Source organism: Carcharodon carcharias, chromosome 3 (assembly GCF_017639515.1).
Source record: "Carcharodon carcharias isolate sCarCar2 chromosome 3, sCarCar2.pri, whole genome shotgun sequence".
NCBI lineage: Eukaryota > Metazoa > Chordata > Chondrichthyes > Lamniformes > Lamnidae > Carcharodon > Carcharodon carcharias.
The window spans coordinates 129287413-129300414 of NC_054469.1; the positions used below are offsets into that span (position 1 = coordinate 129287413).

The following is a 13002-nucleotide window of genomic DNA, read 5'->3' on the forward strand; positions in this document are numbered from 1 at the left end:
TGCCTCATACAAAAGACATCAACACTGGTGTGCAGCATGCCTTCCATGTTGACTTAGATTATGTACTTAGGTCTTTGGAATGGAGCAAGACCCACAGCCTTCTGATTCAAGAGGTGAGGGTGCTACCACAGTCATGGTTGACACCTAAATAAAGGATTTTGTTTTTGTTACAGAAACGTGTCAACCTGAGAAAGAGAGAGGGACAAATAGTGAAGGAAATGATAGTTGCAAAATTCAGCTTGCTCACGCTGGTAGTTTTGGTGCTATGGTTGGAGATTGAGTCTCAAAGATTCCTCTCACTGCAGCCGACGCTGGGCACCATGTTGGTGGGAGTGTTAGTGTGGCATTACCTCCATAAGCATTCAGAGCAGGCAGATTGTGACTGCAGTCAATATCTAATGCTGATTTGATGCCAGCTTTGCCATTTTGAACCTTACCACTCTAGTTAATGCCCTGTCTTAAAAGCACACAGCTGAACATGCATTCAGCAGCACTAAGAACCTCTTCTGCTCCACCCCTCCAGCACTAGCGCTATTTAAAGGAATAATCAATAACTTGCAGGTTAGTTGCTACTTACTTTCTGTGTTTGAATTTGAGGAAGTGCTGGGTGTTTTGAGAATTTGGTTGCAGTTGGTGAAGTCTGCAAGGACTGGTGCTACATGTGGGGGTAAGGTGTTGGCTGTGACTTCAAGGGCTCTGGGAGCACTACTAACTCCCAGCCACGGGTGCCATAGTAACAGTTCCCCTTGGGCTGCAGCAGGAGAAGGAGGTGGTGTAGACCCATCCAATAAAACAAGCTGCTCACAGAGTAAAGTGGAGGAGGGATCGCAGCAAGAGATGGTATCCACCTTTGGTCTTCTGGGAGCACTTTTCTTACTTCTACCTAAACTAGTAGTAGTACATTTCTCAGCTGTGCTTTACAAGGAGGTGCTGACACAACTCTGCCATTTCTTGGAACCGGACCTGCAGCCTCAGAGAAGGGCAAGGACGGCACTGCCACTGGCTGTGAAGGTGACTATGGCCCTGAATTTCTACCCATTTGGACCCTTCTGGGCTGGAACAAACGAGATATGCAATGCCTCCCAGATTACTGTCCACTGCCGCATCAGAGGAAAGCAGTTTTATTGCACATGTGACATTGCCAAGTTAGTGGGCTTCCCCATGATGCAGGGTGCCTTCGACTATTGGGAATGTACAGCTACTGCAACAGCAAAGGTTACCACATGTTCCAGCTGATGTGCAGTCACGCTGGTGAATGCCTGCTATCCTTACAGCAGTCATGATGCATTCGTTCTGTGCTACTCTGCTGTTCCAAAATAGAGTGGCTCCTGGGTGACGAGGACTATCCACTCTAAGCCTGGCTCATGACAGCACACCGCAGTCACCCACACTTGGCTAGCATTTGTGCAGTGAGAGCCATTCTGCCAAAGAAACATCATCAAGCAGACATTTGGGTTGCTGAAGCAATGATTCTGGTGCCTTGATTGCTCTGTAGTCCTCACTGGAAGGAGTGCTAAATTCATGCTGGTCCTGTACCCCGCGCCCCACCCCCCGCTGCCATAGATTCGGTAGCCACCTCAGTTGCAAGCAAAGGAAGTGGAAGGAAGGAGACAGCCACATCTGCCTTCTGGACGGGCTGACCATGAGCTCCTAATTCACTCTAGTTCCTGTGACTACATCCTCAGATCTGCCTTTATAGAGTTTAGTCATAGACCATCACAGCATTCTGTTATCCACATCCTTGATATAGAAGCCACCACAAAACAAAACATCCATACCAAATTGAACTGATTAAACATCCAATGTTCTATTCAAGACTATTCACCCTTGTGCAATCTTGTGTTACCTGTCTTGCAGGTGCCCTTGACTTGCCAGGCACAGCTTCACAGTGCTACCATGGTGGCTGAAGTGAAAGGTGATGGAAGGCTGCTGAATGGAGGACACTGCAGGTGGCCTTGCAAAACAACCTTGAGCAGCTCTGGGCCTCAAAGATCCGGCCTCAGATTGCAGTTTTGCCATGTGTGTCAAAGGGACTGGCAGAGTGGCAGTAGTGGGAGGGCAAATGCCATCATCCTGAGAGAGGACAACAGATTCAGGCTTTACAGAGTCACTTCCACTCTCTTGAGGCCAAGCAACCATAGTAATCTCCTGCAGGATAGATTGCTGAACTGTTTTGAGGACCTCAATGTCTCCTGAGAGCCACAGAGGGAACAAACAGACTACACACAGCCCATGTTCATTTTAAGATGTATGCATGTCCAGCCACCCAGCTATTTTAAAGGATCTGTGCAGTCCATAAAACAGGCCACACACAGCAAAATTAAATTAGGAGGATCATTGCCTTGCAAGTCCCTTTGAGCACTGGTATCTGAAGCCACGATGGCAGCAATCTGAGCCTGGATGACAACAGGCAGAAATTTCATGACCTCAGTCTGTGCTTCTACTGTAGCACTCTGATGTTGGCTGTCTTTTGCCTGGTCTGCAATGGAAGCTGAGACATTGGCCATTTGATTCTGCATGATGGTTGGGTCCACATCTGCACTCATGGGCATGGTCATCAATTGCACACTGGAAAGGATGATCTCCAAACTCTGCGTGAAGCCCTGTACAAATTGAAGCCGAACTCCTCCATGTTCCTTGACAGTGATGTTAAGCTTTCTGGCAGGCCAACCAATGCATTAAGCACTTTCATGTGCCTGACCAAAAGCCTTACTTCTATGCATACTGAGTCCCCTGCAGCAAAACTCACGTGTGATCTCATCCACTGGGGAGTCGGCACCCAGGTTATCCTTTCCCCGACCTGGTTGCAGTCCACTCATGCTCAGTGGCTCACCACCTGCAGATGCACCATGCTCTGAACTACCCATTAGTGGTGCCACTGGCTAAGAGCGAGTGACTGTGTTTCTTCTTCAGTCTCTGCTTCCTCTAAGACTTCAGCCTCCCACACTACTGCCTGCAAGGTGTCAGTTCTTGAGTATCTGAAAGCATAAAGACACAAGGACAGGTTGGGATTGAGGAAATGGGGGAAAGCAAGAGATGCATGGTTGCAAATCATAATAGATTGCAGGATGAAGGTGAAGTGGGATTTGAGAAATTAGATTAGGCGGGAACATACAATCATCCTGTATGGTTTCATCTCTGCCATTGGACACTGCCTCAGTAACAGCCACTCCAAAGTGAATGCCCTTGACCACTTCACTTCTGTAAGGTCATTGAACTTTTGTGGCCACTCATCCAGGTTCTCTAGGCTTGATTGCTGACAGACTACCTGTTTCCACTTTGCCTTTGGATTTGCCTGGAGGGCCTCTTGGCCCCCTGAGGGAAGAGAACTTTCCTCTTTCTGTCTGCCCTAAGACATCCAGGGCAACATTAAAGAGCCGTGGGGCATGCTCTTTTGGCCTGTTATGCCATTTTCTAGATAGGTTCTTCCTGGTTTTCCACTCCTCTGTCACCACTTCCAGCCCTGCCGCAGCCAGAAAGCACCTCAGCTTTAAGTAGTGCAGGCTAGCTTTAAATTGTGCTAGCCTTACACAGACTTGGGCTCTCTGCTGAAACATGCCATCACTCAATATCGTGTTTAGTGCTGGACTGCCTGCTGAGATCATTATGATTAGCAGGAGCACGTAGTTTGCATGCTGCCTGCATCATTTTAACGGGTGTGGGTTAATCATCCATCATGATCCTGTGCTTGATTTCAGGAGCTAAGGTGCTATCCATTTTAGTCCCCAATAGCTCTCCTCATCCTAATTAGAGTTCATAAATTTAATTTTTGAAGTTTCTGAAGCAAGTAGATTCTTAGTATGTGTTTTGTTAATAGCTGACAGCTATGAGAAAGGGGCACACATCCAAGACACAATCTCAAAATGCTAAGACCTGGGACAGAAACTATCATTTCCCTATACTGTCAGACCTGTGCCCTACCTTGCCTTCACTGCTGACAGACCCCCCGGAATCTACTGGTGAGCCAAACCTAAAATTTCTTCCTCAGATCTGCCAAACCCCAGATTCCCTCTTCACTGTGGTGCCAGGCCACAGACCTCTGACCCCAGTGCTGCCAAACCCAGGGCTGCCCTTCAGTGCAGCTAAACCCCAGGCTTTCTCCCTAATCCTAATGCATACCAGGTACCCATTTAGAACTAGTGCATTTTTATGTCAATATTTTTTGTTATCCTGCGTTTTAAAAATGGTAAGTTTTAAAATTTAAGTAGCTGTGCAAAAGAATGTTTATAAAATAATGACTGTTCATTTATAGTTTTTGCAAAATAATGCACATTTGCAGAATCCAGAATGCCATTGAATTTTTTATATTATAAATTGCTGATAAATAATGGGAAATAACTATAAAAGCCCTGTTAAATTCATAGTGGGAAATAGTTGTAATTTTAAATTTGATCATTGAAATATTTTGTGAATTGATATCACTTCAGCATTTTTGAAAATTATATATGCAACCTACCAAAGCAAGGTTGAAGTCGTTCATGAATCTAGAACCTGGGAATAAATTGGTCTAAGCCTTATTGTCAGCTCGTGTTTGTTCTATGCTATATGCTGAATATACATTTTCAGTTCAGTTTCCAAAAGCAATTAACACATCGTTAATTTCAGCTTTTAATACAACTTAAAGATTTGAATAAAGTTTGGAATTATTGAACATTGGCTTGTGCACTGATATGCAGTAAATATCAGTTTAGTGCTGGCAGTGGATGTTTTTTTTTAACTAAAAACACGTTTTTGTTGCCTCAACAGATCCAGACTGGATTTAATGATGGAAACAGTAATGAAGTCTATCCAAATATGTTCAATAACGCAAATTACGCACATTTAGGCCCTCAGGTTCTGCACGATCATCCAATAGAGCCTGGAACCTACTCCGATCAGTCATCCAGTGGCTTTATGTAGATGAGCATAGAGATTGCTGTCCTGTGAAAAGTGTGAAAGTGTTTTTGCGTTGCTTGCTGAAAGGACAGACATTTGGATGTACAATGTGAAGGGACACAGAGCTTCTAAACTGAAAAATTATAAGGAGCAGGAGACTCATTGCACTGTGCTGGACTTAATTATGGGCCCTACAGTCTTCAGAAACCATAATGCTGTTTTATGGATGGGGTTTGAGTCTGGCTTCTTGCACTCAGAGTGCATATGTATTTTGTTAGAATTTTTGTGTGAAATATGAAGTTCTTCCTTCACAGCAAATGAGCTCTTTCAAAATGTTCTATTGAACTTGGGGTAATAGAACCTGGCACAGAGTATTAATTTAAAACGAACCAACTTTTATATTATCTGTAAAAGCAGGTTATCCCATTAATTAATATCAATATATTAAAAGTAAAAAGATTATGTTCATATTTTTAACCAGATATAATTTTGCCAAGCGGAAATGGTCTTTCCAAAATTTTGTGTGCGATAAGATCTTGACACTCGTTTTTCCTTTTCATCTTCCTACCGTAACTATAAATATTATGGCACTTTAAAGAAGTAGTAATACAATTACAGACTGCTGTACAGTACTGAACCCATAAGATAATTTTTCTTCTGTAGAGCAGCTGACAGTAAATACAAAAAGACATTTGGTTATATTTAAGCATTTTTGTCACAAATTGATATGAATCTAAATATTTGAACTAGCTCCCTGCCTTGGTGGCAGTGATAATTCAAGCTCAGATTACTTTGAGTTTAACATTTAACACCATTTATGGGCTTTTTCTAAATGGTGGCCCACAAGCTCCCATGTGATAATGGAACGTTGAAGCACCCTGTGTACTGTAGCAACTTCCCTAAAGGCTAAATCAACAAATTATTTTTAGTAACAAAAAAGGTATCCTACAGCTGCTGGATAAGTAGAATACATAATGGGGAACATTGGATTAAGTAGTTAATTCTAGTTGCCAGAAAGACTTTTATTAACAATGTCAGTTAATCAGAATTATTAATTGTGAAGGTCTTTTACTCAATAAAAGCAGGCGTCTGTTAGACCCCATTTTATATCCTCCTTTTACAGTAAATTGATGTGACTTTTCTATTGTGCATTTTAGTTAAGAATAAAATATTGTACCACTAAAAGGGTTACAAGTGTATGATAAATTGTTCATGCCTTCAGGAAATTTTTAACATCAGGGAACAACCACTGATTATACTGGGTATCTTTAGAAGCATCTGCGCAGCAATTTTTCTCCCCTCACTTTAAGTTGCACTGCTGTACAGACTTCAATAATGGGTACCTTCTTTATTCTCGGATGGCATGCCTTAACAATTATCAAGTAAACCATTGCATCTCATTATTTCCACAAAATATTCTGATAGAGAATTTGAAATAGAAATGATCTTCCAGCAGTTGTAATATGCAGGGATGTCTCGTTTTCAGTAATTTTCATTTCAGTTCTCTGAAAACCTGTGCCTAATCCTATGAACCATGATATATTGTGTATTTTTTTTTTAAAAAGGAATGTTCTATTAAGAAAATGTACATTTTTTTGCAGTACTTCAACGTAGCATGTGTGCTATAAGCACACAGCCTCAGCTAGTGTACCTACCCCTTGTATATTGCACTCCTTAGGAGAAAATATACATAAAGCTCTTATTGATTTAGTGAGCAGTTAAAATAAATGACTACCATAAAAATTTGCTTTAATTATTAAAAGCTGCTGTCAATAGTTTATCAAAGAAAAAGTACTTTCAATACATTTACTTTATCAGACAGGTTTTGTAGACTTATAAAACATCAATACTGGTGCAAAATGTACCTTTTATTTTCAATAATTATTACTGATTTTGTACATGTTCAAATTTACACTTAATTGTCTTGTGAAAATAATTTTATTCTAAAATGAATTTATTACATTTTTAAACTTTGCTGGTTGTATATGCAAAAACCAAAACACAATATGCCAGGCTAATATTGTGGGATTTTAAAATATTCACCCAGTTCAGCTGTCACTACCTGTTTTTAAATGGAGAATTTGAGCTGGGTGTTATATGAATTTAGTTTGCTTGTCACTTAACAGGAGACCCAATATGTATGCATTTCAGGTGGGAAGCATTTGTAATCCCTCGAGCAAAAAAGAGCATTTCATATCGTACATCTAATTTGAGTCAGATTTGAAAAAGCATGCTTTAAAATGGAGAATCAAATATAAATCTTCTAGTTCCCTATTTTTAAAAAAACTGCACAGAATACATACTCATTGTCATCAATTTTAGTGACATATTCCAGAAGGTGATGACTTTGTGGATTAGTTACTTACTAACATATAGCCTAACTAGTTTCCTTAATATTATATTGTGTTGCCCTCAACACAATCTATTGTATGAGCCTATCACTGTGCTTGTGGATCTTTCATGTTTTATCAATTATGCTCTGTAAACTGACTGAATATCCCTGAGTGGTGTAAATATGCTTAGAGTTTCCAAATCCAAATGCATAATGCTGTGCTCATCACATTGAAAGAGATCTGCCACACACTAAATTATCCAACTCTGATTTGGTCTATATTTCCAACGCCATTGCATGTTTGTGCACAGTTGTGTGTCATCTGAAAACTTGTGAATAGTTTTAAATCATTAATGAAGTTGATGAATACGAATCGTGCTAACACACAGTGCTGCAGGGGTTACAAAATTCTATATGCAAGATTGCAATGACAAATGATATATATCTGACCATTAATCTTGGCTGTAAAGATGGCTTTTGAAAAATATTATATAACAGTCCAGGAAGTGATTTATACCTTGGTTTCCAGAATGTTTCAATAAAGTACCAACTAAATGGCTACCTGGGAAGTTCATGGGCTGGATTTTCCCTGATGGCTTCTGAACCCCACTATCACGCTCAAATGTGGGGTCAGAAGCCTGCACTATATAAGGAATTGTCACTCCTTGTGATTTTCCCTATGGCAGCTAATTAATGGCCAGAGGGTGGGCAGGCTGTCCAATTAAGGATGACAGCATTAAAAGCTGGAGGCCTAATCGGAAGCCTTGCAGTTTCAAAGCTGCAGCAGGAAGCAGTGGAAGGTAAGTGAGCAAGATGGTGGCACCCTCTCTGCAGCGTTTTTAAATTTAAACTAAAAAATGGCTCTTGCAGCCAGGCCACCACATTGGATGGGAGCACCTTTACTGGGTGGCTTGTGGCTGTTGTGCCCAGGCAGGTGGAGAGGGCATTTGGCCAACCTGGAGCACTGCACCACCCCCCCACCCCACCCCCCCCACAATCCGCTGCCAGACCACCTCTAAGCAGTTAAACTGGCCCTTGCCATCTGCGGGGATCTGGGGGCTGACTGAAAAATCGCACTTGGCCTCTGCTAACAGGTCTTATTAGACCCTTAATGACTTGCATTGACTACTTGTCACATGTGGGCGGCTAGGCCTATCAGCCCCTAGTCTCACCTCTGCAAAAATGGCCCTGGATAGGATAGAGCACGCAGGCCGGTGGCATTGTTTTTAGCACCAGCTTACATTTGATTCCAGTCTTAGCTCAGCCTAAAAATCAACCCACATGTATCTGAAATTCCAGGGCCCCTACTCCACCTTTGGAAGTGCACACTGCTGTAGTGGACTTTATCACTGGCCTCACATCATGAAGACAATGCCATTACATAGCTGGGAGATGCAACCCACATCTGTGGAGGCACCCTGTCATTCTAATGGGAATATTTAAGCCCTGGAAGAGACAAATAGAAAGGGGCACATAAATTTTTCACAGGTCCTAAGGGAGCAATGGGTATCATCTGGAATCTGTTATCTGTCTTTGGTGAAGCCTTGATACCTTCTTAAGGTCCTGTGTGAGATCCAAATTTCACTGGGCCTTATGGGCAGAATTTTGCCCTCGGATGGCGTGCGGGCCCCACCAGCCAACCCCCGCCACCGAAATGGGGCCCGCAGCCATTTTGACTGGCAGCCCACCTGAAGCTATGCGCTTCCTGTGTGGGGGCAGGGGTTGGGGGTGGGCAGGGGTGGGGGTGGGGGAGGGAATCCCCATCCGTCAAAATGCGAAAGAGCACACTGCTCCCTGAGGCAAAGTCCTGTCTCAAGGAGATTTATGAGAGGTAAGTAAAGTCTAAAAATAGATAAATATTAAAATTATTAACATGTCCCCCTCATGTGACAATGCCACAAGAGATGGGACATGTTAATAATAAACACTTAAAATTTATTAATTTTTTAACAAACGGACCTGAAACGTCATCCCGCCAGTGGATGAAGTTTCGTGAATAATCGAGCCCACTGGGGCTCCTGGCCTGCCCGCCAGCCTTAAGGTTGGACGAGCAGGTCTTTAATTATCTCAATTAGCCTGCCAATGGCCTCAATTGACCATTGACAAGTTGGCAGGCAGACAGCTGTCCACCCACCTTCCTAAAATCTAAAGGGACCGGGATGACATTGGGGATTCCTCCCGATGCCTTCCCGCGTCATCTTCACCTCGGCGAGTGGGCCCTGCCCCCAAAAAGTGGCGCACTGAGCAAGATTGTTGGGCTAGTCCAGGAATTCCCAAGCAACTCCATTAATGTCTCTGCTAGCCATGTGGGGAATACTTTGAAAGACAGCTGCCACACACAGGCCGACTCTGCGGTCTTTTCCAATAGTCGTCTGTATAGCACTTCATCGAAGGCTTTCTGGAAATTGAGATATATGAAATGTATTATTATCTATCACTGTCATCCCCTAAGTTAGCCCCTTCTTCAAAGAAATCAATCAGGTTAAAGAGGCAGGGGCTTTGTTTTCTTAAGGCATGCTGTTAAATTCTTCAGATGACCATAAATCACATCCCATATGCTTTCCAGTATATTCCTTACAGCCAATGTAAAATTTCTTTCCTTTATTAAAAATGATGACCACATGATTCCATTGGAATTGAAGTGAACTCCCTTCAGAGTTCTGGGTTAAATGATTTCACATTAGACCGCTTGATCAGCCTTCGTAGTGCCTTAATCATAGATAAGACTGTTTCTGCAGTTGCTTACTTGGAATCTATTGCAATCACACCTCATTATAATCTTATTGGCATTTTAAAATTGTCACATCACTTACAATTGATGCCGCTGTGGGGAAAGAAAAAGGAGGAAGATGGAGTTTAAAAAAGGGTTTACAAATGCCCAAGACAGTCTCCATTTAGAAGAGCTGGGCTCCATGAACACTTGTCTTTGAAGAGATTGGTTTAGTTTATCCCGATAGGAGAGAGATGTAGATTACCTTTCTATAAGTGTCACTTGCATGTGAGACTAGCCTATAAAAGGATCAAGATATCCTTCAACACTATCAACTGTGAGTCATAATATTGATTGTAAAGAAAAAACTTAAAATAACTTCTTTCTCACTTTGTAAATCTGAAAACTGGCCCCCCAGAAGCATTAAGTGCATTTTGGAGTTGAAGTGCAGAATTGGTTTTCATTGTAAGTCCTGAATAACTTTTTTGAGGTATGTGAATGTGATGAACAGTAGCTAGGTCTACAAACACTGTATAAAAGGTTTAAAGGGACAGCATTATTGTACAAGAGTACTGTTTGTGAACTATAGCTGTATCATATTATAAACTATTAAGCCAAATACAAACTACCATGTTACTAAGTGCCAAATATTCAGTACTACCAGTGTACTGTCTTATCAGAATTTGCTTTTGTTGTACATATTAACATAACTACTCATTAGTGTTTTGGCCTATACTTTCTACAGCAGCTGAGCCTTAGCAGTATGCAATGAGATGGTATATGCAAAGGCAGTGGTGACTGCACTAGCACTATAAATATTTGGAAGTACACAGTTCGAATTCTGCTCTTTGCCCTCTCTTATGTTAATGTGGTGTTTAAACAGTATTACTGTAAATGTTTCTTGTACATTTTTGACTTCCCAATTGTTTTGCTCACACATTACTATGTCCACACACACTGTACATGTTTCTCTTAAAATATGGTTTGTAGCAAACTCACTGACCTTCAGTGAAGTTTGTAAAACTTCAATATTGTAATAAAAATTCACTGAATGTGAATCAATTCGAGTTTCATTTTATAGAAGACAGAAAATAAACAACATCTTTAAGGAAAGGCAATGAACAATTCTAGGTGTGGACCTTTAATCACAGCCAGGAAGATGAACAAGGCCCTTTAAGGGGGTTGAATGTGTTTAAAGGGGATGAAAAGAATGCACTTCAATCAAAGAAAGGGTTAATGATCAAATGGCCTTTGATTATTCGAAAAGCAGGAGACCAATGGGTGATATTAAAGATTATCTCTGTTAGGTCCAGAAAATATGGAAAATGTGAAAGCCCTGCAAAGGAAAAGCATAAACAAATGGATGAAATTGGGTTGGGGGGAATGCATGCTAAAATTCAAATGGAAAAATCTGGAAACATAGTGGATTCTCCAGTAAGTCAAAAAAACAAGTTGCAGACCAGTAGCCCAGATGCTCAAACTGTGGGCTGATGGAAGGATCTATTGCACCTTGAGCAGAAAATACAGTATGCTAGGCTGAAGGAATTATATGTAAATTGGCTCACAGTAAAATGTCTGGGGCCCAGATCAACACCATGGGACAAGATGAGTGAATAGGTGTTTCATTTACTGCAGTTTCATAAAATGGAGAAAGAGCTGGTTGACATTGACCTGGTGAAGGAATGAACAGAAGGGATGACACTGCTAAAAAGAAGGGAAGTAGAAACGTGCTTGATGTTGGGATGATGTAGAAATGGTAGGTCTGGCAAAATGTGAATACTGGTGTGTGGAAAGTCCATGGGGACCTAAGAGCAGTGTCATGGCAAATGGAGCAGACATGGTCAATTGAAATGTCGATCACTACCAAGAAAAAATATTGGCTGAACATAAAGGATGACATTGCTGAAGTTCTCGTGGGAGAAGTAGAATCATCACAGAAGACACGAGTGAAAGAACTGGATGCTTCAAAATTCTGCAGAAATGCACCTTTTTCAGCAAGAATGCCAAATTGCACTCAACTCTGACCTCTGCCATAGACTGTACCGAAGTTCATGGGTCAGAGGTCAGCGGCTGTCATTGGTGGGTGCCCAGAAGTGCATATGGAGTATTGCTGTAGTAACAATACTGGAGGGTATGGCGGAGGTATCCCACTCTGGGGAGGGTGTCAAGGCAACTACCCCTCCTCAAAACAAGTTTAAAATGTAGGGAGTCATTTCAAAAATTATTGGAAGAAGCAAACCTTTGACAATCTTGGGGCTTCAGTCACAATTCCAAACACACCTTCACTGGCCGAATAGGGAAGTGGTGGAGTAGTGGTAACGTCACTGGACTAGTAATCCAGAGGCCCAGGTGAATTCAGGTTCAAATCCCACCATGGCAGCTGGTGGAAGTTGATAAAATCTGGAATATAAAACTCATCATCTCAGTAATAGTGATCAATTGGCATTAGGTTCCCTATTGCCCTTTAGGGAAGGAAATCTGTCCTTACCTGGTCTGGACTAGGCTACATGTGACTCCAGACCCACAGCAATGTGGTTGACTCTTAACTGCCCTCTGAAATGGCTGAGAAAGCCACTCAATTCAAAGATAATTAGGGATGGGCCACAAATGCTGGCCTTGCCAGCGACACCCACATCCCATGAAAGAATAAAAAAATGCTGGGTCCCTTTTGATGGCCCAGGATGCAGGAGCTCCTGAGTCAGAAAGCAAGCCCTGACTTCCTTGCAATTTAAGAGGCAAGCAAAGCTAAGGGAGTGGTATGTCAGTGCTGCCATAGGTTCTCAGTGCAGGAGCCTTCACAAGAGGAAGGAGGAGAAGAAGCATAATCCAAATAATTATGGAAACTGCACTTTGCGAAAGTGGCTGCACAAACTGAGAGACCAGGGGTGCAAATTCACAAATGTTTGAAGATGGCAGGGCAAATAGTTAAGAAAGTATAGGGATACTTAATTTTGTAAATGAGGCCATCAAGTAAAAAAAGAAGTGGCTTCGCCTACCGACTGAAAAACTGAGGTTAACCTCACCACTACCATTTTCAGAAGCTCTGATGGGATTGCATGTCAATCAGGCAGTTAACTGGCTGCCG

At 42.0% G+C, this 13002-nt stretch overlaps 1 protein-coding gene across 1 annotated transcript in view; it reads left to right on the forward strand.

Annotated features, from left to right (window-relative positions):
* Positions 1 to 6060, forward strand: part of LOC121276040 (aryl hydrocarbon receptor-like) — a 229658-nt gene extending 223598 nt beyond the window's left edge. The window contains exon 11 of the mRNA XM_041183986.1: positions 4747 to 6060. Coding sequence (XP_041039920.1) covers positions 4747 to 4899 — 153 coding nt within the window. The 3' untranslated portion in view covers positions 4900 to 6060. The remainder of the gene's footprint in view (positions 1 to 4746) is intronic.
* The last annotated feature ends 6942 nt before the right edge of the window (positions 6061 to 13002 follow it).